This window comes from Strigops habroptila, chromosome 8, assembly GCF_004027225.2.
Source record: "Strigops habroptila isolate Jane chromosome 8, bStrHab1.2.pri, whole genome shotgun sequence".
In the NCBI taxonomy this organism is placed as follows: Eukaryota; Metazoa; Chordata; class Aves; order Psittaciformes; family Psittacidae; genus Strigops; species Strigops habroptila.
The window spans coordinates 28,383,585-28,410,951 of NC_044284.2; the positions used below are offsets into that span (position 1 = coordinate 28,383,585).

A 27,367-nucleotide genomic window follows, 5' to 3' on the forward strand; every position below is an offset into this window, starting at 1 on the left:
CTTTTCAGGCCTCCACTAAAGCCTGTAACTTCATTGCCAATCTTCCCCACCCCAAAACGTTTCATCAGTTGTTTAAAATCAGGTCATCTTTTAATTGCAACTTTCCTGTCTCGATCCAGGCATTCCATACCAAACCGAACCAATCCGGAACACATTTGACACTGAAAAAAAAAATTAACTTAGTGTTTAAAATTTAGTAGGCTCGTTATTAGTAACTGACAGCAGACAAAAGAGCACAGTGACCTCTCCAACATAGCATTTACATCTTTGCACAACATGCTCTTCTTGTGCTAGGCTAGTTTCACAAACAACAGCTGTGTAGTTCGTTAACATATGAATCCCCTTGAGGTAATTTGGAGGAGCCAAATGTGCTAAACTAAACACCTCATTAAAACAGTGCTTTAAAAAACAAAACAAAAAAACCCCAACCAAACCCCAAACTAATTTTGCATTCCACTTTTGCATGTGGAGATGCTCGATGGAGAATATTCTATTATATGAAATTCATTCATCTGTGTTGCTAGAAATAGGGGGTTTAAAAATCAGTAATATGGGTTTTTCTCTGCTAATATGCACTTGAAACTAAAGTGTCTTTGAAGTGTATTCTGTCACAAAGAAGCAATTAACTAAGGACAATAATGTTTTCTTTTCCTTCCTGTTACTAAGTTGAAGACATAGGCCCCAAGATTGTATTAAAATATGCAGGACCCCATTTCTCTCGAGTCCGGGGAGCGAATGGACATAACCAAAGAGCCTCTCTCCAGCCTCTCTCTGGGACCAAGGAAGAAGTACACACAAGTGTCCCTGGGGCCACAGTGTTCTCCAGGAGAGCCCTGCAGAGATTTTCAGGGAAGTCCTTCATAACAAACACTGCAGGTAGAGGACTCTGCTGCCAGTCCAGGCAACCATGCAGATGTGCGATCCAAAGGCACTGGCAGAAACACCTCCTCTCCTTGTTCCTGCAGGCTACAGAGGGCTGAGGTGCCTGAGTCAAAGCATGGCACCTAGGATAACTTCTTACTGTCCTTTTTTATGTGTTCCTGATGATACTCATAATTCTGCTAGTAAAGAGCATTGTAAGCTTCTTGGTGCTACCTACTAAAAGGTCCCTTCTGGAAGACAGCCTCTCCTGCCCAGGTAATGCTGCTTTGTGAAGCACTGGAACTTGAATAACTCCTGTGATGTGGCTGTTCCAGAAACAGAAAGTCAGACTTCTTTTCAGAAAACCACATTTTCTTCTCTGTCTCCAGCTGAATTTACTGGTGACTGGAAGGAGGGATGTGACTGACACATGTTTCTGATGGTCTACAAAGAATTTTACAATAGTAAGCCACCAATAAAAAGATTGAGCCCCCAAAACTGCCTGTCTCCTCAAATATTTAAATTAGTCTCCCCTCTTTTTTATCAATGGCTCACTATCTGCATCAAGAGTATTTATAAAACAGATGCTCATAGAATTTATTAATTCCTAAATGATACTGCAAGTCTCTTAAAAATTTAGATGTAGTTTCAGATTTTGATAGCTATCTAAAAGACATATGACCGGGAACTAATCTCATGAAGCAACAGCCCCTTTTCCCTCAGGAAATTATAGTTTAAGGTTGTCCTGGATGACCTCAAATAAATAGGTTAGAGCTATTGGATTTTTTTGTTGTCTTCCTCCAAAAAAATCTTATTTTAATGTTCCATCCACATCTTTTTTGTGTTTCTTATATCAGGAAAGACATCAACCTAATTAGCAATTATAATTTGGAACTTCCATAAGAAATGTTTAACATGGATAAAAACAACAGAAATCGTGCAACACTGAGATACTTCTGCATACTCCATACTTTTTATCTTCCCTTTTAAAGCCTTTATTCTTGAAACTTAGGCAAGTAACTTGGTTTTAGGGAGGTGGGAAAAAAAAATAATAAAATCCCATACAAAATTATTTTTGTTCGCTTTGAAGTATGACTTTATAATGTGTTAGAATTTCCTCAAGGTTTTGTAAATACTTGTCTGAACTGCTCCCAGGTATTAGTATGTCATCCAAAAATCAGAAAATACTATTTATACTCTGCAGGACTCCATCCATTCTTCTTTGAAATCCTGCAGGTAACTGGCTCCCCCCCAGGGTAATCTTTCATACTTTAATAGGCATGTATGTGTGAGTTCAGTCAGAATTAGTATTTTTTTAAAATTCTGATTCCTGTGTTGCTGCCAGGCTTTGGACAAGAGCAGTTTGGAAAACTCTATTTCTTCTGCCAATTTTATAAGTAAATCCTGTGTTTTGGTGATTTTTAATGGGCACACTGAATGCAGTTCACGCCCTGACTTCCACATGGAAAATCATTTCCCCTCTTCCAGCCTCTGCTAATGCTTTCCCACAGTTTCTTTGCCTGTGTTCAATACAATTACACCTTTAACAAATGTAAATGTTCTTACCGCTTTTCCTTCAGCATAGTTTTTGACTTGGTAAATTCAGCTTTGACTCTTATCTTTTCCCACTGGCATTTATAATGCTACTTTCCAACCTAGCTTGAAGTTTTGTCTAATTTTTAAAGTTTAACAGCTCACATCTGTATGCACTGAGAGCCTCCTCTCTATATATCCTGAAATAAATGAAGGCAATGGTCCTGCCCTTACTGGGCTTCGTGTACCCCAGTTGATGAAAGAAATGCTGTGAGATAACCTTCAAGACCATCCGAGCTGTCCCTCCCACCCTCAGGACATGGTGCAATCTAGCCCATTGATTTTTAAATTCTGGCACCTTTTGTAGGTTTAATTTGAGCTCAACAGTTTCTCTAGTGGCTTTTCCTTCATCTACACAACACCCAGCAGCACCATTCTCAGTTCAGGGAACTATACACAAACAAAAAATAAATTTCTGAAAGTCTTTTTCATAGAATTACTACAACAACAAGGACAGTCATTTAAAGCGTGCCAAAAATTCAGAGTTTCTAGCTGGTTTCTGAGATGCAACTTAAATTGTTCTATTCAAGAATAAGAAGACTTAAGAATATTTTTCTCTTTTCATTTATCTGGAAAGTCTGTCATATATGGCTTTTTATCTATGAACTTTTTTTTTTTAATCCTTCTTTCATTGCTATTATTCTGATTAATTAAAAAAAAATATCCACACAAAACAGATGCAGAAGACAGTGGCAATCTTTGTGAAGAAGCAGTTTCAAAGCTTCACTGTATTTACTGGAAAGCTATCATCTTGGATCCTGATACAAACCTGATACTTTCATCTGAGCCTACCATACCATTGCAAACTTAAATCATAACCCAAGCAAAACCAAGAGATTCAGATTATATTCTTCCTCTAAATAAACACACTTATGAGTGAGAACAGCTCATAACTATTCTATTGCTGGATTTCCTTCTTCACCCACATTACCCAAGTAGCAGGACATTAGGGCAGAATCACTAAAACTTCCTACATTTTCATTGTGCTCTAATATAAATTCTAATATGACACCTATGCAGGCACTTCTAATTTATGCTGATAAGGAAGAATTTTTTCAAAGGATGCACAACACATTACCGTCCTCCCCCCTCCCCCAATTCTTAACTGTTTGTGCTCAGAAGACAGATTTCGCAGGCAGGGAGGCCTGACAGCCTGCTCACAGAGTGCATTCCCCAGTACCTCATGGACTAGGGACTATGGTGAATAATGGCACATAATTTTTAGGGAAGTCCACAGGATTTTTGCTTCTGGACACAATTTTCTTCTAGAAGGTCTCATTTTTTTCTCCAAAATGCAGGTCCATTACACTGCAAAGGCTGTGCTAGCCTGCAGGAGCTGTACAGGTATATTTTCTGTATTTCCATGGTTTGTAGAAGTTTCCTACAGCCTGAAAATATGAATGGTTCTTTCTTGCTTATTTTCTGTCTTTTTGTTTTTAAAGCTAGACCATTGCCTAAGTTCCTCATAGCTGTTTCTGTCTGTAGTCCATACTGCCAAATAACAATTTGACAGGCAAATCTGGCTCTCACAGCTGCCCTCCCTTGCTCTGAAAACTGAAATTTCATTTGAAGAGTTTCCATCAGCTCCTGTGTTTAACCATGGTGTAGAGAGCAAAAAAGGAGCAGGTCACCACAAAATTGATTAAGTGCACGTGTCACACCAAAGTTAAGCGTTGACTGTAAGTAAAATAGATTTAAAAGTCTTTTCAGAGCAATAACATTCTAGAGGAAAAGATCAAATTACTTACTATTATCTTGCCATAAAACTAGCGAGAAATTTTGTTTCTCTTGTGTGTTTCGAAAGGATCACAGCTTTGTCCCTAGGGCCAAGTCAGTTAATAATAACAATCTCTCACTGATACAAAACCCAAACATGACTATTATTAGGACACTATTGAGAATTAGTAATGTATATTAAATAAATTACTGTGACCTTTTACCTTACAGACCTAGATTTAATCATAGAAATACTTTCACCTTAACAAAGTTAAAAATATAATTTTTTGGTATTTAGTAAAGCTTACTACATTGTCCATAGAGTACTATTGGATTTCTGTTATTCATGAAATAAAAGAGCTAAAATATTTTTAATTGAGTGAGAAACAAATAAATTTAGCCCATAAGATGAGGACATGCATGCATGAAAAAAAACCAATAATAAAGAGAGGATTAAATACTTGCAAGTTGCTCAATGATGAACTAAATAATGGACCAAACCCAAGCTTTCCTTGCCCTCCCTGCTCAAGATTTACACCACTAATCATCCAATTTTCAAATACTTAATATACTAAAACATTTGCCTTTAAGGCAGCAGTAATTTAAGACTGCTATCAAAATGTTTTTCCATTAGGCAAAATAATTATATCATATATTCTAACAGTGTCTTTGGACGTAAATCTTTTTTAATGAAGGAAACTGTCAGTAAGCTACAATTAGACCGAAAATCTTGATCAAAAGCTGCTGCCTATAGGGAATACATATAAAAAGTGATTTTTCTATGTACCACAATAATTCAAGACCATTTATAAAGATTAACATCTAAATGACAGGTCACATGTCATCATACAGGTCTGGTGCATTTTGAGAAAGGCATTTGAATATTTATTTATGTATTTTGAAGCCAGCATCAGTACCTGTGCAAATTTAAAGTCTGCAAATCTGTACATGAGAACTAACTCATACATTTTACTGTGACTTTTCATGGGGTTGTGGGATTGTAATTGTGAAGATAGTAATTCTTTACTGTCTATGATTACTTGCTTGTTTATTTTACATGCTTTACTGCCCCTGACTTTTACATAACAAACACTGAGCATTTCTGCTTGGGATGCGCTTCAAAATTCACCTCGAAGTGAAAACTTAGGAAAAGGTAAGGTAAATTTATTACCTGACTGGTTTTCTGAAGCATTAGAAAAAATAAGATTTGTCTCATTTAACTGAAACTTGCACTCAACATAAAGCCTTACCTCCTGAAAGTAGATACTGCCATGCAGGGAAACTGAAAGTCAGATAGCTCCCATCTTTGCACAGTATTTCTCTTGAGCAAACCTTTGACCTTCTTGTGATTTAATACCCATATATTTCTTCTTTGGGAAGCAGGTTTGTCTGCAGGGAAGATGCTGGCCAGTATGGCAATTCTAGGTAATCCTATGGGAGAGGAAGGGTGGCCACAGGAGCAGTCTATCTGTCTGCAGCCTATCCCAACATCACTTTGAGATGCATAACTGTTAATAGGCAAATTTGCATCTCACTTGGAGAGTGAGATTTGACCTTTTTAATGTGGCCACCCGGCCTCATTCTGCCACATTTGTAAACCACCTTATGGGATTTTTCTTTGCAATCATAAGTAGTCAGGGACCTGGTCTTATGTCTCATCAGAAGAGATCATGTACAGCTGATCCTTTGGTGTTTCTCTGGGTACCCGTTATGGTTTTGGAATGAGATATCTGGATAGCACACATGTCAATCGAGGTCCCAGGTGTGTGGGAGTGCTGAAACAGAAACTAAGAGAAACAGAGCCACTGATAATCATACAGATCTCTGTGTACACGATGGCCTTTTAACTAATAACTGTCCCATCTTCCTATCAGATAGGGAATGGGGAAAATACAATCACTGCGAAGCACTCAGAGCTGACCCAATGATAGATGGTACATTCTGAAATGTCAGTGTAATAAAAAATAGTTTTATATCATCTGAAACCCCAAATAACTGTTGGAGCTAAATATCTCATTGGAAGAGGGCAAATCCCTCACTTTTTGCTATGCATAGCTCTCTTTTTCTGATCTTCAACTTACAACCTACACAGCTAAATTCTGTGCATGTTTACAAGTTGCAACACACAGCCATGACTGCAGTCTCACTCTGGCTTTGCTATAGCTGCTGCAGGTAGGAATACCTTGAGAGATGGATTCAACCATTGTCACAGATCTTATCGCCCATACTGGTTTGGGTTAAAGCTAACAACAGCATGCCTGCATCTGGAAAAGTTCCTATCTTCCTGTTGCTGCACAGGCATACTCATCCTTATTCATGTGATGAAATCTTGCATCATGGACTGGGTTCCAGTATGTTGCTCTACCTGGTGGAATAATAAATGATTTTAGCAAAAAGGTATACATAAAGGATATTTTGATTTTCTCAAGAAGTTATCTGAACTTTTCTTAGAAAAACAAACCTATCGTGTGGCCTCCCCATTTAGCTACAGACTATTTAGCCTGTTGCTGTGGGAGCAGTAGTAAATATAGAGCCTGAATTTCAGATACTATTAGACATACCAGTTAACTGTTTGAAGGTAAACTGTGGAAAGCACCACTAGAGGTCACTCAAAATTAATTGTTACCCAATTAGCAGATTTTGACCCTGCATTTTAGGACATACTTCAATATTTAAGGCCTTGTCAACTTTGACTTTTCACCTAATTCTAACAAAACTCAGCAGAGCTAAGACAGAAAATGTTCCTTCAGCTCTTCCCTCACATGACTCTTCCCAAGGCTCCCAAATCAGCTTTGCAGTTGCCACTGCAGGCAGGAAATCGTTCTTACCTCAGCAATGAGCTTAATAATGCTGGCAGTGATGAACCTCTAGAAGTGTTGTGTTTAGAGGCATTCAGCCCTAGCTGCATTATCTCAAGTAGCTGGTTACCCATTTTGAAAACTAGACCAAAGTGAATTGTACAAGTGAGGGAATATATAGGGAAATGTCCTGGGTTCAGCTGTAGCAGTTATTTTTCTCCTTCTTAGCAGCTGGTGCAGTACTGTGTTTTCGACTTTAGTCTGAGAACAACACTGATAACACACTAATGTTTTTAGTCTTTAATGTTTCCAGGTCCTTCCCCAACTGCACTCCTCCCAATTCTCCTGTAAATTTTTAACCACTGCTATACAGGGAGAAAAACAAACAAACAAAAAAAAGGTAGATATTTATAACATTTTTTTTACTAGCTAAAAGAGGTGAAAAACAAAGTTTAAGTTTGATTAATGGGTATGTGTTGAAATATCTCTGCATGTGTTTAACGAAAAGCAGATGTTCTATTTGCTGGGGCTTTTTCATAATCTGTGAAAATGATGATAGCAATTTGTTTGCCAAAGACAACAGGAAAATGGATATCTAATTAGTACATTCTATAATGTTAAGACCTCCAACTTCTGGTGCACATGCATGCATCACCTGATATACGTAATCAAACACACTCAAGGGACTGAGTCTTCCCATTGCTCAGAAGATAATTCGTGTTCAACCAAAGTGAGATTTTCATTTCAAATGCAGCTCAGTGTAGAAAAACTCTTAAGCAGCCAAGGTCCCATAAAGGATGCTCTATCAAAAATGATACTCTTTAATTTCTCCTTTTGGGTTACTGCTGATCTTCTCTCCATCCCCAACCCTTCCACTCAGTTTAACTGACAAAGAGTGGATTAGCGAGTCAGTTTATCTATATGTATGAACAAGACAACTGTAGAGAATATTGCAGTTTCCTGAAAAAGTATTTAATAACCTCATAAGATCAGCATGTGTGCAGCTGGGGAAAAAAAAAAACATTGAAGCACTCTAAGTTTATCAGAGGCTCTCATATTCTAGTTGCTTCATCAAGGTAATAAATAAATAAATAGATCATCAGCATCTGGAGAGTCGCATGGCTTCTTTCTTCACTTTCTAGAGAGATTAATCTTGCAAAGGTAGAAAGGCAAAGTTAGCCACGAATTAGCATACTTACAGACTTAACTAATAGAATTTGGATGTAATCATCATTTTTTAAAACAGTGAACCATCCTGTAAACTTCTACTGAAGAAGCCTGTAGAGCCTGTTGAGATAAGACAAGGGTAATGGTTTTAGAGTAAGAGGGTAGATGCAGACTAGTTTAAGGAAGGTAAGGGTGGTGAAAGATCGGAACAGGTTGCCCAGAGAGGTGGTAGATGTTTCCGTCCCTGAAACATTAAGGGTCTGGTTGGGCAGGGCTCTGAGCAATCCAATCTAGTTGAAGATGCCTCTGCTCACTGCAGGGGCTTGGACTAGATGAGTTTTAAAGGTCACTTCCAACTGAAACTATTCTATGATTCTATGAAGCCAGCAAAGTAAACGAAAATAATTCTCTAAAATCTGTAGTTATTGAATAATAAAAGCTACTATTTTAAGGTCTTCCATTATCTGAGGCATCCTTCAACTGCCCATACTTCATACACCCTAAAGACATCAGCTTTCTAGTATCAATGAAAGTTCTGCCTCACATCATGCAATCACATCTGCCTACTTACTAGGACAAGCTTTGACCCTTTGGTGACCACGTTGCTTCTTCTGAGGAAATGCTTAATTGGACATGGTCCCTTTTGTTAGTCCCCACTGCATCCACAAAGATTCGAACTGTATTTGAATTAGGAAAAAAAGTCTCCATGCTAGGGATATAATTCATGTGTTCTCTGTTCTAAAAAGGGCTGGATAAAGAAGATTAGGGGTTGTTTAACAGAAACCCTACTTAAAAGCTAAGCTTACCAGGCCCTCTTCTTTGGGAGACCTCTCTACTGGAGCTTTTACTCTAGAATGAGTAAAAAACTATTTGACATATTCACCTTCTGAGCTTGCATAGAAATGCTTGCTGAACTTGAACAAAATATAATTTTTAAAAGTCAAGGAGGAATAAGATAGTAAGCAGCCAAAGCTTTAAGCCTGAGGTGAAGAAACAGAGGATCAGGTTTGCCTTTTTTCCAAAATAGTAGCTCTAATTAGGGGAAAAAGCTGACACCAAAAAAGAGTTAATGGAAAAGACTAAGGGTTGAAGAGTCTTACTAGAGAAAGTAAGAAATCAGGTGGCTCAGAGAAACTGCCATTCATTTTCAAGGAAAATTACAGCTATTGGTATGCCAATAGCTATAAAACTCCAAGTCTTGAAAACCAGCTCCCTAAAGCTGTCAGTTGCGTTGGCTGGGTCACCACAGTGCAATTTTTGCCTTTATATATCACTTATTCCCTGATCAGTCTATTTTTGTATCTGTTGTTATACTAGCAAGTATTATAAAATACTCTCAGCTGGGACAAATAACCTCCTATTCCTTTCCTTTCCAGCTCCCCAGAAGTATCAGCTAGCAGTAAAGAAAAGTTCCTAGCAAGATTTCTACCCAGCTGACACGACAATTTGCAGACTTCTCCCCGTGCCCACAAACCTGCCTTTTATTCTGTATGCCTCATCATCAAAAAGCTGATTGCCAATTTGTAACATCTGAACCCCAGTCATGTGAGCCTCCTAAATCCCTTGTAGTTTTAAACAATTAGGAAGTAAGGAAAAAACAAACTTCTTGTTGAAGAGCATGCACAGGTATCTTCTACCAAACATATACCTTGGATAATGCAGTCATCAGCGACACACTTTTTAATCAGACTTTTCTTTTAAAAGCATTGAATGCAGCAGAATAAATGTAAGCTTACCACCCAATATTAAAGTTTTCATAGAAGTATAAAATCATTTCACATACAGTGGGGTTTAGGTGCTCTGATTTTTGCAGTCGTCCAGTAAGTGTTCAAGCTTTGCTTCAAAATTAGCACCGAAAACAAAAGGAAATAAAACAATTCTGATGTGTTAGTGAAGATATAAAACAGAACTCACAGTGTACATTATAATCAAATGTATTGCAATGACAAACACCTCAATTCAGAGGCATAAGCTTTTTATTTTAAACTAATTCATAAATCTATTGTTTTTGTAACTCTCTAAAAGCATGGAAAAATATGGACAATTCATTTAAAGCATCCCCATCAATGCAATTAATAATCATAGGTTGCAAATGGTAACAAATATCTGTGATACTAAAAATATCCTACCTTATTAAATTAAAACTGGTTTTGTAATATCTATTACAGTCATTTCTGTTGCTGATACTCTGTTTTCCCCAGGGAGGATTGTGGCTAGCAGCTCTTCAAGCTTTAAGTCTCCTGCTCTACCAGGTGAAGAGGTTTATATGTGCAAAGGAACTCTTTCTTTTAAAGAACTGTTTTGATGGAAATCTCTCAAATGAACCAATTAAAAAACAGAGCATGTTTCGTAGCTAAGCTGAAATATAAGACCCGGCTAGAAGTAGCACAGCTGTAGGAAATCAACATAACGGAATTCAGAAAAAAAAAAAAGAAAAACCTTAACAAGTGAAAGGATTTGGCCAAATCTCTTAAACGGTTGGTTTGACCTTCTCAGTCTTACCTTTGTGTACTCCTAAGCACTGAGATGCGTGTGCTCAACTGGCCTTGTCAGGATCACTTGTGTGTGACAAAGGACAAGGGACATTGCTGACATCCTCACTTTATCGTCTTAATTCTTCTTGAATGAAGACAGTAAACTAATTCTGGATGTGCCTTTTATATGCTTTAGAAATTGATGTTGGCCAGGATATTTTGCCTCATTATTTTCTGGTTCCTGTTCTGTTCCTCATCATCCTGTCACCTAATCTTTATATCATTTGGTCTTCATCTTCTGCAGCAATTAAAAATGTCATTCTTTTAACCCCTGTTTGGCTGTTTCTTTTGATGCTTTCCATACATTTCCATTCCCCTGCATTCATATCTGTTACCAGTGTCTGTGCAATGACCTCTTCCTGGGTATGAAACAGTTACCATAAATTCATTAAATACCAGCTTGCTTTACTCTGGCCTTTGTTTTAGTTACTTTTACCATAATGGGGTATGTGGCTGCATACACAAATTCCAGCATAAGCAGTCATCACTGTAGCAGAGAGATCCTGGAAGCGCCTGCTTTCTGTATGCACACTTCTTTTGCCATTGCACATGGTAAATCCTGGAACTGCTGCAGCTTGGAAATTGTCCCAGACAAGGCATACAAGGGAGACTGGGAATCATACACTGGAATCAAACTCTTTACATTTAGTGACAAAATCTTGGACGCAGGCTCTAGTCCCTGAAGATGGGAACGAAACAGGTGCTTAGCTAACATTATCTGGTAATGTGCAGATAGCTACAGATAAAAAGGGCTTTCTATGTCCAGAAGAGAAGCCGTTAGATTGGATTATGTTGGACTGAGACGTAAAGGACTAGTGAAGAAGTGACCTAACAGTGCTGCTTTGCTGGTTACACACTTCCAAAGACCTCCCTAAGAACTGTGTTTGCAAATAGAAGATGCTCAGTTGTGAAGATTGGCTTTGGACATTTCTGGGTACTCCGATCATCTTTGTGGCCTTCTCTGGACTTGCTTCAACAGGCCCATGTCCCTCTTGTGTTGGGGGCCCCCAGAGCTGAATGCAGTACTCCAGCTGGGGTCTCACCAGAGCAAAGTAAAGGGGCAGAATCACCTCCCTTGACCTGCTGATCATGCTCCTTTTGGTGCAGCACACGGTTGGCTTTCTGGGCTGCAAGTGCACACTGCTGGCTCATATTGAGCTTCTCTTCAACCAGCATCTCCAGGTCCTTCTCCTCAGGGCTGCTCTCAATCCATTCTCCACCCAGCCTGTATTTGTGCTTGGGGTTATCCTGACCATAAAGCCAAAAAGATCCTCCTTTTCTTTTTCATATTCTTTGTAAAATATCTTCTTTAATCTTTGGCAATTCTCTCCCCCCTAACCTGGAAGTCTGGATTGAAATTACAATTTCCTCCTCTCCCTGCTAATTGGAACTAGAGCACAGATATTTCACAAGAGAAATATGATGATCTGGCTTCCCTGCATCTGCTCTATCTGCCTCCATTTTTACTCTTATACTGTCTTGTCTGCTCTGCTAAACTGCCAGTCATCTCCTGGGGACACTTTCTCTACTTGACAGCTTCTAGGACTATCTGACTTTCCCTCATCTCCAGTGCATCCTTTTAGGTCCTGAGGCTGAGACACACCATCTGGAAGCTGGTCCTGTGGACAAAGAGGCTGCTCAGAAAGTGCCTTGTAGTTATAGGTCTCCTCATTACCACTGTGGCAGCTGTTTCTGAGGTTGGAGGAGTTCATGGCTAACAAAGGAGCATTGCCCTTCTTCCACTGAACTATATCCTCTCCTTGCTTGGCCTGTAGGAACTGGTGGCTGAATTGCCTCTGGCAGACCTAATCAATATAAGGGTTTTAAGTTGCTGCCCACAGACAATGATTTCATCTTATTAGTCTTAATATCAGATTCTGGTGTTGCCTTATGCAGAGTGAGGGCTTTTACAATTTCCAGAATGCAGCAGCTTATTAAGAAAAAAGTACTGGACAGTGCAAATATTTTTTCTTTCAATAATCCTAAAACTTGGCCAAGACTGACAAGTCTGAGGCAGAGGGATTTGAAGCATTTGATTTTATTTTTTCAGAGTGTTTTATATTGAACCAGTGGATGCCACTGTCATTGCAGGAATTGCTATGACAACATTAAAAGTGTTAAGACCGTAGCCAGGCCTGAGGACACCTATAAGCTGTGGTTTTCTGTACTATTCTATCCCATCAGGTTTTTTTATCCCTCTCATTGAAATACTAACTTATATAATTGCTTAATTAATATAAATTTGCAAGGCAATAAATGGAGTAAAAAACCTCCTACTTATATACCTTGGAAACTCTAGCATTATATAAAAATACATATTGATTTTTTTTAAGCATCTGAAACACCTAACGTGACATGTAGCCACATTCAATTCCTGCACTGCAAGCTGCTAAGCCTATGAAACACAGTAAAAATGCAAAGCACAAAGCAAAAATGTGCCAGCCTCTTTAGAAAGCTGTGCATATCATTGGCAAGGGCTGGTTTGCATTAGTGTCTCTCCGTTCTTTGACTGATTTGATTCTTAGGTGTAACAGCTGCCTACAGGTTGTACTTACACAGGCGAATCGAATGTGACAGAGCCAGAACATTGCGGTACGGTGCTTCTTGTACTAATAAATATTTAAGGATAAAGCCTAAGTACTTCTTCAGCATCAGATTCTTCTCTGTTGCAATTGGAAAAAAACAACTTGCAAATTGCTCTCCATAATGGGGGGGGGAGGTGGGGGAAGTTTATAAGCTTATGATAATGAGTTATATTTTTAGAATTAATTTTGTAAATTCCGCACCACATTTTTTGGTTTTGTTTTTTGTTTTCGTGTTTGGTTTTGGGTTTTTTTTTTATAAATAAAATAAAATAATAGTCAATGTTGTCCCTTTACTTTTAGGTCAACCATGAGGGAATGGAGACAAAAATTGCCCATTGGCCACACTTCAAGTCTCTTTTCTTCATGAAATTTTGCTTAGGAAGAGAAGAAAAGCATATCAGCCATTCAGGGTTGGAGCATTCTTCTCTATTCCCCCATTTAGTGTCAAGCAAGAGACTTACCCAACTCAGACCCCAATGGTGCTCATTACCAAAATATCCTGCCTCCAAATGGCAATGCAAAACTGTTTCATAGGTTCACCTTGCCTAGTCAGTTCCGTGACTCTGGGATAAGCAATCACAGCTTTACCAGAAACCCTGAAAATAATATTTATAAAGTCCACATGACAAACAGTCATGGGTAGAATGTATTTACAAAACCAGGCAATGTTAATTGCTTCTGGCAATGTCTAGAGATTACTCTACCTGAAAATATTTGAGTTTTTTGATGAAAACTCATATATTGTGGCACACAGACAGCAAAACAAACATTTTGGTCTCTGGATTTTGAAATTAAGCGCAAAGGGAAGAAAAATGCAGCCTGTATTCCTTTCTATCAGGAAAGCCCCTGAATCAGAGACTAAAATCCTAATGTCAATTTTTTTTGTGGCAAGATTTTTACTGATAAAAAAGAGAAGAACTAAAGCAAAACACCAGCTTTAATGTGCCAGAAAATTGCCACTCAGTGGGAGCAGGAGGCATGTTAGACCTCATTATGTGTTTTACTTTTATTATTCTTGAATACCTATTTATTTTTCTCAACTGGTGAAACAAAATTAACAAATGTGAATATATTTTCTTATTTCTGAATGCTGATGTGGAATTAGCTTGGGGAAAGCTTGAAAACTGATGCTATCAAGATTCCGTGAGAAAAAACCAACCATATAAAATTCATAGTTTCCATATTTTATGAGATATGAATCCATTTTGTTTCATTGTAAACTAGAAGGTATTTTTCACTGGGATCCCAGAAGTAAAGTGGAAACAAGATGGAGAATCAGAATGACTATCTGGGAGCTGTGATCTTTGCATACAATAATACGGCAGACTGAAAGAAGACAAGGAAACATGGCTAGAAAACATATTGCAGAGAAAATATACTCTACAGAAACATACATTCACTTTAACAGAATCCACATATGACTTTCTAAATAACTTTGTCAGCATTCCTGTTAGGTTTACTTAGTCAATATAAGTTCACTCCAAGAATTACCTTTACATTTTAGGTGGAGCTTTCTAAAATCTTGTAAATACTATGTTCCTTCCAACACAGCATTGCACACTGGGATGTTTGGGGCTGTCATTTGTGGGCCAAATCAGAGAAGAAATAACACAGAGTTTCAGCCTCGAACAACGCAAAAGTCTCTATTTGCTTCCATCACGCATACAGAAAATGCCTCAGGATTTCAAAAGTGGAATTTAATAAGTAAATATGAGATTGGATTGAATTTGGTAAATCCATGAAGTGGATTTTCAATACCGAAGGGCTGTCATTTTGGAGGGTAATTTAAGAGCTTTGAATATTGTTGTCATACTCAGCATTATGAAATGCATGCATCTAGCCATGCTGTCTGAGATCCCTTCCAGTCGTTTCAAAAGAGCAGTTGCTATAACCTGCAGGCAAGATTGTTTTGCACCACAGCACGTATTAGAAGGAAGCCTATGTAATCATTTATTGCATGTGTGGATCTTAGAACTGTAGCTGAATTTTTTAGAATAGGCTGTAATAAATTCTGGTATCACAAATTTTCTTCATCATTGCTCATGCCTCTCCATCTCAACAAATCAAAATAAACACAAAAGTGCTCCTAGTATGTTAGCTGCGAGCACTGTATCTGATGAATTTTGAATGTAGGTTAAGAAGACAAAAAAAGGCCAAATAATTGTTATGTTACACAACATGTACTCACAGTCAATAGTCAATGAAGAAATAATTTATGTAGACATATCAACATTGCAGATTTTCAATGTCCTCTTTAAAAAGACACTATTTGTTCTGAATTTTCTTTAGATTGGAATGACAGAGGTCTCTGATTCCCAAGAAAATGCAAAAGGACCTTGAAATGAAATGATGCCATAATGGCTTTCAGTGATACACTCCTCCCAAGTTTTCAGCACAATTATATGCTTATTACTTTGGAAGAGTTAGAAAACAAGCAAGCTGCAGCTTTTAATGAAGCTTTCATAGCAGTGAGAATTATGAAAAAGCATTTAAAGCAGTTCATCTCCTCCTCTATTCAGGCTCTCTTTCATTTCCAGAGGCAGTTGCGATGAGAAATTGGATGCTATCCAGTTTGGATTTATAAGGAAGCAGAAAAGGAGATAATGGCGGAAGTATGCGCTTTTTTTCCCCATGTAAATTCAGATCATCTTTAACTTTTGATCAGATTTTGAGGAATATGAAACAAAAACCCAGCAAATATTTCCAATCATACATTTCAAAAACTCAAAAGAGCTTTGAGCCTCCCTATATCCACAGCTCCTTCAGACTTTTATTATTTTTTTGAAGATGTAGAACATAACCATTTACTTAATTCTGCTATCTGATTATGAAACCCTGATTCAGAACATCTGAAAGTTATGCTTACAATGCACAGACATACATCCCAGCCCTTTGTACTGTCATGCTGCCATCCTACCAAACAGAAATATGTATGTAAGTGGAGAAGACATTTCAGGATCAGAGGAACAGTCAGTTAACAATATATTACTGAGACTGATTCCCTTGTCAGTCCATAAAAACTAACTGTGACCCCAATGGAGACATATTTATTATGGTGAAGGAATTTTCTTACCCTTTTATGACACTATTTTTATTACTAGCATTAGTCACAATTCTCTAATTAGAGAGCACAACATTGTTAAGCTAGTTTTTACTCTTCAATTTGGACGCACACAGGCATCACAGATGCCATGAGAAGGTGTCTTAGTGCAATAAGGCTGAACAATACTCCTTCTTTTGGGATTTTTTTTGTACAGAGTTCACTGGGTCACAATATTTTAATATGAGTCTGCTCTAATCCTGTGACCTTACATACATACTTGAAAAGAAATGACAAGGCTGAACAATTTATTAATTTGTTTTTCTGCTTAAAAGAGCTTATCTGAAACTGCAATCAATGCTTATTTCAGTCATAATTTCTAAAATCATACACACACACATTAAGTGAAAAAAGTAACAAATGTCAACGTATGCAAAATTGTTCAAACTCCGGTACATAAATTCAGGACACTACCTGACCCTTCTGTGCACTCCAGGAAGTAACCCAGCTTTGTATGCTAACATGGAACTATCACAGAGAACTAAAGAATGAAGCCATTGCTTTGTAGGTGCCTAAAGCTTCACCAAGGGAACGTAACTTCGGAAAGAATATTGCTTGTTGCTTTGTTTGCGTTCAGAAGAATTGCTATTCATAGAAGAGTATAAAACCTGGAGAGAACAAAATATGGAACATTTCTGGGGTTCCAAAAAGTTTCTGGACAACTGTGAAGAAGTGCCATCACACAGCAAGCTATTAAAAGAAGAGAGGGTACACACTGCCCCAAATCTTTCTTCTCCAGACCTTGAAGAGTCATAAATCTTTGGCATTTTGAGGGATGTTGTGAATCAATTCCCTACTCAGGATTTCACTTTAAAGACCCAGTACAGCCTTACATGTCAACTGTGTGGAAATGGTTCCTCTGTTTGTTTGGTTTGGCTTTTGTTTTGTTTTGTTTTTTTCTTTTTAGCTGAAGTCTGTATATATTTCATTGCTCAGAAGTCAGTGAAGGTGTTTTATGGCAGGTCTAGTAGTATGCAGTTCTCCAATCACAACCTAGCTGTAAAATATACAGTAGGGTTTTTTTTCCTTTTTACTTCCAGGCAATGAGTTTTGGTCACATCACTTAAACCTACCTAAAAGAAGGAGAAAGAAAGAGAGAAATGACTGTTCAGCAAACTTCAGGAGAATTATGAAGTTATCCAGCCTCAGAAGGATTTTAGGCAGCTTTATATTGCCCAGCACAGCTCATATTTATATCATCTGTCTTGGTGCTGAAATGAACTAAGGTATGGGCCTGACAGAGAAAAGTACCTCTACTGAATGATGTATCTAAAAAATCTGGTTTGGTTGTGGCTGAATGAATCAGAAAAGAGAGTTGCTAGCTTCACAGAAGATGAAATTTGCTATAGTATATTCAAGGTAAGCAAGAACTAGATAATGCTCAAAAAAAATGTACAAGGAGGAAAACAATCAGTAAAAGGCTAGGATTTTTTTAAAAGTTAAACACTTCAATGTGAGCTTATTTATGTCCAAATTACTGCTTGAACTTGGAGGAGGAAAAACTGCAGCAATATGGAAGGTTGTGCTGCAAATGTAACTGATATTCTAGACAAAAACATAAACATATTCTAATTCAGTATAATTGTACAATTGTGCCTGGATTTTGGATATGTGAGACACTTTTAGAAAGTCTTCCAAGAACCTGGAGATATTCTGAAGCATAATGCTCTGTCAGTGAAGATTTATCTACAGTTTCACCTGATAAGATTTCTCATCTTGTTTTTAACAGCATAATTTAGCATACTCAGCATGCTGTATTGCATTCATATATGTAAAGAACTGGATTGATTATCTTCAGGCTTCCTGCCACTAAACTCAACAAATCAGCTGCTCATGATTCCAGCAAATGACTGCTCTTTTGTTTTTTAGTGCTCCAAGAGAAATTGAACTGCAAAGCTTTGGCTGAGAAGCTAAGGACTTGTTTAGAAACTCCTGAAAGATGAAAGAGATATAACTGCTGTTATAATTAGCATAGTAGTACAGCAAAATATGAGAGGGTTATAGTATCTTGGCGAACCCAAAGAAACTGAGCTCCATTTCTCTTGGTGTCTTTTCTGTTGTGGTAGATCAGCTGATGTGTATTGCATTTAACGGTAATATCCACTTGTAAAAAAGCTGATGGAGGCTCGTCTGCTTCTTTGCAGACCTCGGGAAGGTCCTGGAACACATACTCATTAATTTTGTTGTCTAATGTGGGCAGGATGGGAATTCCTTCAGCCAGCAAGGGTTTTCTGAGAGCATACTTGGCTAACTTGACTGCCCTCCATGCTAGGCTCTCTGGAGTCTACATGGAGCTTTCCCAACCTCCTCCACTGTAAGCCAAGCAGTCTGTGTTGGATTATGAACCCCTTAAAGTGGCCCAACCTTGCCTGAAAGGTTCTCTGGGAAGGAAATTATAAAACTGTGGAACAAACTCTTCTTGGTCCTGGTAGCTGGGAAGTTGATGAACGCCACAGAGACTTCCAGACTAGGAAGCACTGGGTTGGGTCACCCAGAGTAACTGTGATGTATCCAGACTTGGGGCCTTTCAAGACCCACTGAGATAAAAGACACTGCTGACCTGATCTCATGCTGCATCAGTCCTGCATCAGGCAGGAGGTTGGGTTAGGTGTCCTCCAGAGGTCTTCATAGAATCACAGAACGGTTTGGGTTGGAAGACACCTTCAAGATTATCTAGTTCCAACCCTCCTGCCAAAGGCAGGGACACCATTCACTACAGCACGTTGCTCAAAGCCCTATCCAACCAGGTCCTTGCCCGTCAACATGCCAGGTCCATCACAGTCAACTGCGATACAATTCTGTGAAAAGAAAAGAAGAAAAGGGAAAAGAGAAAAAAGGAGAAGAGAAGAAAAGAAAGAGAAGAAAAGAGAAGGAGAAGAGAAAAAAAGAAAAGAATAGAAAAGAAAAGAAAAGAAAAGAAAAGAAAAGAAAAGAAAAGAGAAAAGAGAAGAAAAGAGAAGAGAATAAAAGAGAAGATAAGAAAAGAGAGAAGAGAAGAGAAAAAAGAAAAGAAAAGAAAAGAAAAGAAAAAAGAAAAGAAAAGAAAAAAAGAAAAGAAAAGAAGAAAAGAAAAGAAAAGAAAAGAAAAGAAAAGAAAAGAAAAGAAAAGAAAAGAAAAGAAAAGAAAAGAAAAGAAAAGAAAAGAAAAGAAAAGAAAAGAAAAGAAAAGAAAAGAAAAGGAAAGATTAGTAGGATCAAGGAACTGCGGTCAGAAAATAGGGTGGAAATCAAGCAAAATATAATTTGGTTTAGATTATCCTGGACTAGGTAGGACAGAAAACCAATCAGACATGGCAAAATCTTTGAACCCATTGAAGAGAGAAGTTCTGGTTCAGTGAGCTGATAACATCAGGAGTCAACACTGATAAAACCACTATCCATTGAAAGATCTTCAAGACAAGACCTGTTCCATTCCTAGCATTAGAACACAATTACACACACAGACTATATATGCAGAAAAGAACAAGGATATTTACATTTAGGTATTGAACTATACTGAGCACCTCATTACTGCATCACAGACAGCAACCATATCTATTGATACTACTCATTTTATATTTGAGCAGCACCTACCCTGGAGGTCAGTCTCTGAGGTAGTATCATAATGTCAGATGTGACATTACTGGCATTAAACTTTTACTTGAGTAGGGTATAGTGGCAGACAAAACAACAGGGAAATAGACAGAGGAGATTGAAAGAAAGGAGAAATCACATACTAATTATTCTCTATCTTATCTTGCTGCTGTAGTTCCTGGATGAGGCACACAGTTAAAGTGCTTTACAAACACATGACAAAAATGGCCTCTATCCAAACCAGCTTACATTAAATTTCCCAAAATAGAAAAAAGAAACCCCTCTCTTTTCAAAGTTAATGCAGTTATCCATGTCTTCCTAAGCCTGGATGAATCCCACATGACTTTAGAGTGACATAGAAGTAGCAGAAATTAAAATATCAAGAAGGAAAATCAGGTCTTTGACAGAACGAGGCACCCTTTATCTCTCTCTACTCCACAAAGACTCTTTCAGATGCTCCCTTTCAGTTGAGACGTAACAATTTGGCATGGTGTATCTAGGCCCCATGTCCAGTACAGGAATTAATCCATGTTTGATCCATTATCACAAAAACTTTGGCTGCCTTCTCAGCTGATTACACATGATTAATGTATTTCTGCAAGCAACAACGAATCATGCTCAATGAGTAATATATGGTGCTTGAGTAAAGTGCATGTGATATTAAAATCCTGGGACTGACGTAGTTCCCGGTAGAGGCCTAGGTGTGGCTGAGGTTAGGTTAAAAGAAAATGTGTCAAACATAGCTTGTTTCCTAACATAGAACAAGGCTTCTGGTGTCCACACGGGACAGACACAAGCTCCTGTATGTGTGGCACCCAGGCTGTTCATTAGAGACAGTGTTGTTATGTTAGAATTGACTACTAGGGGCTAAAGACCAAAACAAACCAAAATAAACACAAAACATGTTTCTAAGGAGAAATACAGTACATTTACACTTTATGGTAAAAAAATAGGTTGTAAACTCCTCAGGGAGGATTTGTATATTCCTATGTGTTTTTATGATGCTAAACTTGCATTCCAAGTCGTATTTATGACTGTAGTACAAATAATAAACATTAACAATTATAATCAAAGAACAGATGATAAATGATGGGTATATTTTTTTAATTCTGCATTCAGAATACATTGCTTTTTTCATTGCAAAGATGTCGTGTATAGACCACTGTATAGTTACCGTGTTATTAGATTAACAACATGCTTTTATAGTTCAATTGTTATCACTGCGTGTCACAATCCTTACATTATTTGAAGTATACTGTTTTGCTACTTAATTGTTCTTGATCTCAGTTTATCTTGTTATTCTAAAGTAAAATTATGGAGAAACAGCCAGAATTCTTTTTTTTTTTTTTTTAAGAGAGAGTTTTGCATTTTAAAATATAAATTCAGATGAAGCCTTGAACCTTTCATTAAAATATTAAAAGTTTTAAAACGTTGCTGATGGATTTATGTTTATGGCAATGAAAGCATTTAAATAATTTATGGGAAATGTTTAAACTGTTTTAACTGTGGGGGAAATTGTGCCAACAGTTGCCTTAGTGTAAGTTTGGAATAGCTGTATCAACAGACTGTCAGATTAAAACAAATTTAAACACAATCAGAATTTAGGTTGTGCCTTATTTCTGTTTATACTGGACAGGCTTTTTACTAATAGCTTTAGGAGACCCTTTTTAAAGAAACAAAATTAAAAAATGCTATAATGTAATTATTTGGCTAATTAACTACTGTATTTCATAATTCTTCCAGGATCAATTTTCTTCATAAATTCAGATAAATAATTTAAAATTAACTATGTCTGAGAATACCTCCAAGTTGTTTTCCTGCTCTATAATGCAGAATATCTTTTGCAGAAGTATGTCTGAGACCTTGATGAGGAAGGGCAGGTGTATAGGACATTTGTATCTTGCTGGTAGGACATACCTATGCAGTGAAGTTGTTGCAGATCAAGCACTCACAGGAATATATTTTCTTTGCATACATGACAGATTATATATAGTCACAGATGATACTTTTAAAGACTGCAATGTGACAGAGTATATAACAGAATACATTCTAGCATTCGTAATAATTTTGTGATGTAAAGGATGAAGGATGCAAGACCCTGCACGCAAATACTTTATGTAAACTGTCTTACTCGGCTTGGCACTTGGTGGATAATGAGCAGGACTCAGAGGTCTGGAAAAATCTTTTGTGCAGCCATAGAATCACAGAATTGTTTAGGTTGTAAAAGACCTTGAAGATAATAGAGTCCAACCATTAACCCAGCACTGCCAAGTCTACCACTAAACTATGGCCCTAAGTGCCACATCTACACGTCTTTTAAATACCTCCAGGGATGGTGACTCCACCACTTTCTTGAGCAGCCTGGTCCAATGCTTAACAACCCTTGTGGTGAATAAATGTTCCCTAATATCCAATCTAAACCTCCCCTGGTGCAACTTCAGGTCATTTCCTCTTGTCCTATCACTTGCTACTTGGGAGAAGAGACCAACCCCCACCTCACTACAGCCTTTTCTCAGGTTGTAGTGATAATCTGTAGATAGTTGTAGTGATAAATCCCCCCTGAGACCCCCCAAGCCTTCTTTTCTCCAGGCTAAACAACCTCAGTTGCCTCAGCTTCTCCTCACAGGACTTGTTCTATAGACTCTTCACCAGCTTCGCTGCCTTTTTCTGGACATGCTCGAGCACTTCAATATCTTTCTTGTAGTGAGGAGCCCAGAACTGAACACAGTATTTGAGGTTCAGCCTCACCAGTGCCAAGTACAGGGGGATTATTACTTCCCTTAGTCCTGCTGGCGACACTATTTCTGATACATGCCAGGATGCTATTCCTTATGCAAGTATGTATCAGGAGCAAATTCAGCCTCTAGAAATCAGAGCTAAAGCTCGAGTTCAGTCTGTCAAACCTCTGTTTCTCAGGATTTTCTTTGTTTCCAAACAAAAGGTGGCAGCGGAGCATCCTGTGCTGGTTTGTGAGTGTGTGGCAAAGCCAGCAATGCCACTGCACAGCGCACACCGCATCTCAGATCTGAGCTCAGCTCTCCAGCAGGTTGTAGAACAGCTATGTGATCTTGGACAAAGCACTTTAATTTTGTTTCACTGTTTTCTTTTCACTCGAACAATACACTTTCTGCCATTTAGAAAAAAACTACTTATAGTTTTGGCTGTAGTGTGGACTTTCCAACACAAGAAAAAATATTCTATTATTTTTCAACAGTAATATCTCTGGGGGGAGGGAAAAAAAAAGAAAAAAAAGGCAAAAAAGAAAAAAAAGCTGATTCAAAGCTGGAAAGGGCTGTGATCTTTAAGGAGTAAAGACATCTTGCAGTTTTGAATAGTTTGTGCTGCTGTGGGTACACTGCTCTTACCAGATGAGCTAAAATTGCAGCAGCTGTGAGGTGGTGAAAACAGGACTGATATGGCCTTACTAAGATAGAGGTCCTTGAGCTCTGTGCATGGGGCTGTATTTGAGGGAAAAGTCCCTATTTGTAGAAAAAAGAGTTTGCAATGGTGCAGGGGGAGGGAAAGTGCACTCTCCTGGGCTTTGGCACAAGCACACCGCTCCGTGTGCTTGATATTTCCCTTTGAAAAAGTTTAATTAGGTTCAGATACACGGTTTGGGGTTTTTTTTTTTGGGTTTTTTTTTTTTTGTTTGTTTGTTTGTTTGTTTGGGATTTTTTTTGTTTGTTTTTTGTTTTTCTTTTTTTTTTGGGGGGTGTTTTTTTTGTTTGTTTTTTCTCTCTGTGAGTTCATTTTTCCCAAGCAAGGAACAAGCCACTTCTCTGAATACAAATTTGGCCACTGTCAGAGCCAAGTCTGATTAGTTTCTTAAACGTGAAGAAGAATGAAGCCTTGTGAACTCTGTGCAAAGACCCTGGGTGTGTGTGACACTCAGACCTGCACAGTATATTTTTGACCATCTCCCTCTCATTTCTGTTCAGTCTTATTAATTCTGAATCTCTGTTCTTCGTCTTTTAAATGTTATTTGTACCATTTTATCCTTGCTGTTCATTGTTTTTCCTTCCATAAAAACCAATAAAATATTAATGTGGCATAAAAAACCTGTCTGTGCTGCTAGTGTCTTGGAACGATTGATGAATCCATGAATAAAATATGAATCTTTATTTTGCTTGTGGTATATCACATTTCATGTGTTTATTATATTTTCTGTGAAGTAAGCTTGTCCAAAGGAGGTTTTTTTGTTTGTTTGCCTGCATTTATTTTAGGTAGCCCTTGATTTATTAACCTTTGGAAAAGGTAATGTTAGATGTAGTCTTATATGAAATATGAAACATGAAACTTCCATTTGGATCAATTTTCTAGTCTCTCTCACCTGGAAAAAGAAAAAGGAAATAAACCAACCCCTGCTTATCCCAGCACAAGCATATTTTTACATCCTTGTCCAGTTGACATGCATCTTCTGGTGTTACATTGGCCTAAGAAAAAGTCTTTTGAAAGTGATGGGTGACGTTCACTATAAGAAAACCAAAACCTCCAAATCTGGGGTATTGTAACAGTAATTGTAACAATATTTTCTGTGCAAAATAGATTTTTATCAATCTTAATCAACACTTTTATTCCAATTACACACTAATTTGAAAGTGTGTGTGTGTGGATTTAAACTATAATGATACCTTTGCCTTTTGCAGCAAGACTGATGGCAATATAAATCTGAAGCATTTTTTCTGGAGTTGTCTACACTGCTGACAGTTCTGCTCGCTTACTGAAAAAGAATCTGCTTGTTTGGGCATCATTTTCTTGAGATAATCTTATCTGAGATGGAATTTTTATAACATCGATTTTCTAACAATCCATTTAATGGAGGCAAAAGACAATTTTGAATTAAATCTGTGATTGAGGGAGAAAGAATGCATGATGAACAGCTGTCACATCAGGGGATGATAACAAACATAGCTGCTGGCATAAACTAAGAAATCATTGCCTATTTAGGCTATTTCAGCTGTCCTAGTGGGGCACACAGCATTTAGCATATAGAATTTCCTGCTCCAGAAGTGCAGGTGAAAATCCTGATAAGCTGAACATTACAAGTTTAGTTTGGAGAAGAAAAGCTTATTCTTTTAATGAAAAGCATATTATCTATTTAGAACAATACATAGAGAAAATAATAAGAAAGATGTCTGAGAATCCTTTAAAAATTAATATTGAAATGAAAACATTAATATGTAACATTAGTGTATGAAGCCTTTTAAAATTCATTCTGAAAGCAGTCTTTCCGAGTTTGGTAACTGTGTATAATGTTCTGATAGCTTTATAATTGTACTTTAGGCATATTTCTTATTAAATATTTCTCAGGTAAACTGTGCCTCATGCTTTATATGACATTAAGTCATTAAGCTCAGCAATGGCCATCTAAAGAGGAGATAAGCAAAAAGGAAGCTGAAATGCATGTGTGTGAGTCAAAACTGGCTATCGGGTAGTGTCCCCTGATAAAAGTCCTCTAAACTCCTGAGCCTAAGCAGAGCTTTCAAGGAAAATGCAGTCTTTGGCTTACAGTACTTTCTGTAATATGTTAATAGTTATTGCTAAACATTAATAATACAAATAGCACTGTACGATGGCCGTGCAGTATAGAGGATTTTCTTTCTTTCTTTTAAACTAATTTCACTTGCACAGCGCAGCCAAAGCAGCATTCTTCCTTCATATATTCCAGTAATTCAATTCTTTAAAATATGAATCAGATAATTAATAATTAGAAGAAAATAGCCACTACTAATTTTCTATGATTGTTTCTAATTTTAGATGTATAGTGAATACTGTGAGGTGTGACCCATGTGAGTCTGGAGTCTTACACCTCCCTTTAGTGTTACAGGTTGCAATGTAGCAAACCATTTAAGAGATCTCTCAGAAATTCAGGGATTTTTCTCCACAGATTGGTAGCAGCATCCGCCTTCACCGTGAAAGAAGCAGGTAGGGATAATTACTGGGTAATTGCAAGTGTACTTTCAGACCCTTGAGAAGGGGTGCACGGTTGGGGAAGGAGCATCTCACACTATTCCTCCACTTCATGCCTCTTCTGCCTATCTTCATCCAGAGTCTATGACAGGCTGAATTCATAAAACATTGACAATAATGTGAAAAATGCCCAATCTACTGCAAAAAAGGAAACTCTGAGGAGTGTATGTGGAATGAAGATTAACTGGTGGCTGGAACCGTGGCATCAAGAGATTTTCCTTGAATGAACGTGACAAATGGCAAATGCAGATACAAATCAAGACCTACCCATGGGCACATCACAAGAAACAGGGAAGGGGCTGTTTCAAAGAGACTACTTAAACCATTCTGCACATGACACAAAGTAAAAGATGATGGTGGGACTTATATTACCTAAAAAATTGTGTGAATTTGCTAAGCAGTAAGAAAATACATTGCATCGTCTTTTCAGGAAGGAATTATACGTTTCCACTTTTTCTTTTTTTTTCTTTTTTTTTTTTCAATAGTGAAATGCTCCCTAGAGGAATGATGGTCTTTGTCTCTTGTGAAACTCAAACAAAAGAGACTACTTTATCGATCAATACTCCTTACTGCAAAGTTATAATTAGAAATAAGTATTGAAACTGGTTACAGTATAACCTGGCAGTCTATAGCTGGCTGTGTACAATAAAAATCACATCATGTTCTCCTCATCAGAAAAACCATCACAGATCTAATTTCAAAGTGCCGTAGTAGTAATTGAAGGCTGCAGGAGATTGTTCAGCAAAATTTAAGATTAGGATTTAGCTGAGAACATGTCAGCATGCAGCTACACCTCAGCCCCATCTTGTGCAAATTCTGAGTAGGCAGTGCTGTAGAATAGGGCTTAATAGTACAATGAGCTGAGAAGTCTATCACTCTGCATACTCAAGAATTAAGAGCATTTAAATTATACACAAGGCAGTGGATATATCTTATTTTTTCATTAGCATTTAGCTTTAAAAAAGGCATTGAACTTTTAGAACTGCTAACTTCTGTACTCGACAGCTGGGTTATTTGTTTGGTTTTATTTTTTGTTAGAAAGAAGAATGATAACACTGCCAGATGATCAGTTTCTGACACTGAAAGATCATTCTCTGACTACACAAACAGTATGAATATATATGCTATAAATATATTTATAAATATGGTCAAGATAGTAAATGTTTAAACAGGAAAGGTCAGGATTAAGCCCTCAGGAATCTCATTTCAGTGAAACCGAAGCCTGCACTTCTATAACCGTCTACATGCGCTTGCTCATATTTCACAGTGGAAATTGCCTTTATTACTTTTTTTTTAACTTGTAACTGGAACTGAGTAATTTTTAAAATACAAATTGAGTTCTCAGACCCTAGGACATCACCATGCAAGGATGTTGCACCTTTGAAAAGCGTCTCAGTGCTTGTGCAGCCTGTCCTTAAGCCCAGCACTACCTCAGAACCTCAAATTTGTTGACTTTTGTGTGTTTTTTAA

General features: G+C 37.6%; 1 protein-coding gene across 1 annotated transcript in view; it reads left to right on the forward strand.

The window, feature by feature from the left end:
- Positions 1 to 21,876, forward strand: part of LOC115612200 (translation initiation factor IF-2-like) — a 66,947-nt gene extending 45,071 nt beyond the window's left edge. The window contains exon 4 of the mRNA XM_030496210.1: positions 17,395 to 21,876. Coding sequence (XP_030352070.1) covers positions 17,395 to 17,579 — 185 coding nt within the window. The 3' untranslated portion in view covers positions 17,580 to 21,876. The remainder of the gene's footprint in view (positions 1 to 17,394) is intronic.
- Positions 21,877 to 27,367: the final 5,491 nt, after the last annotated feature.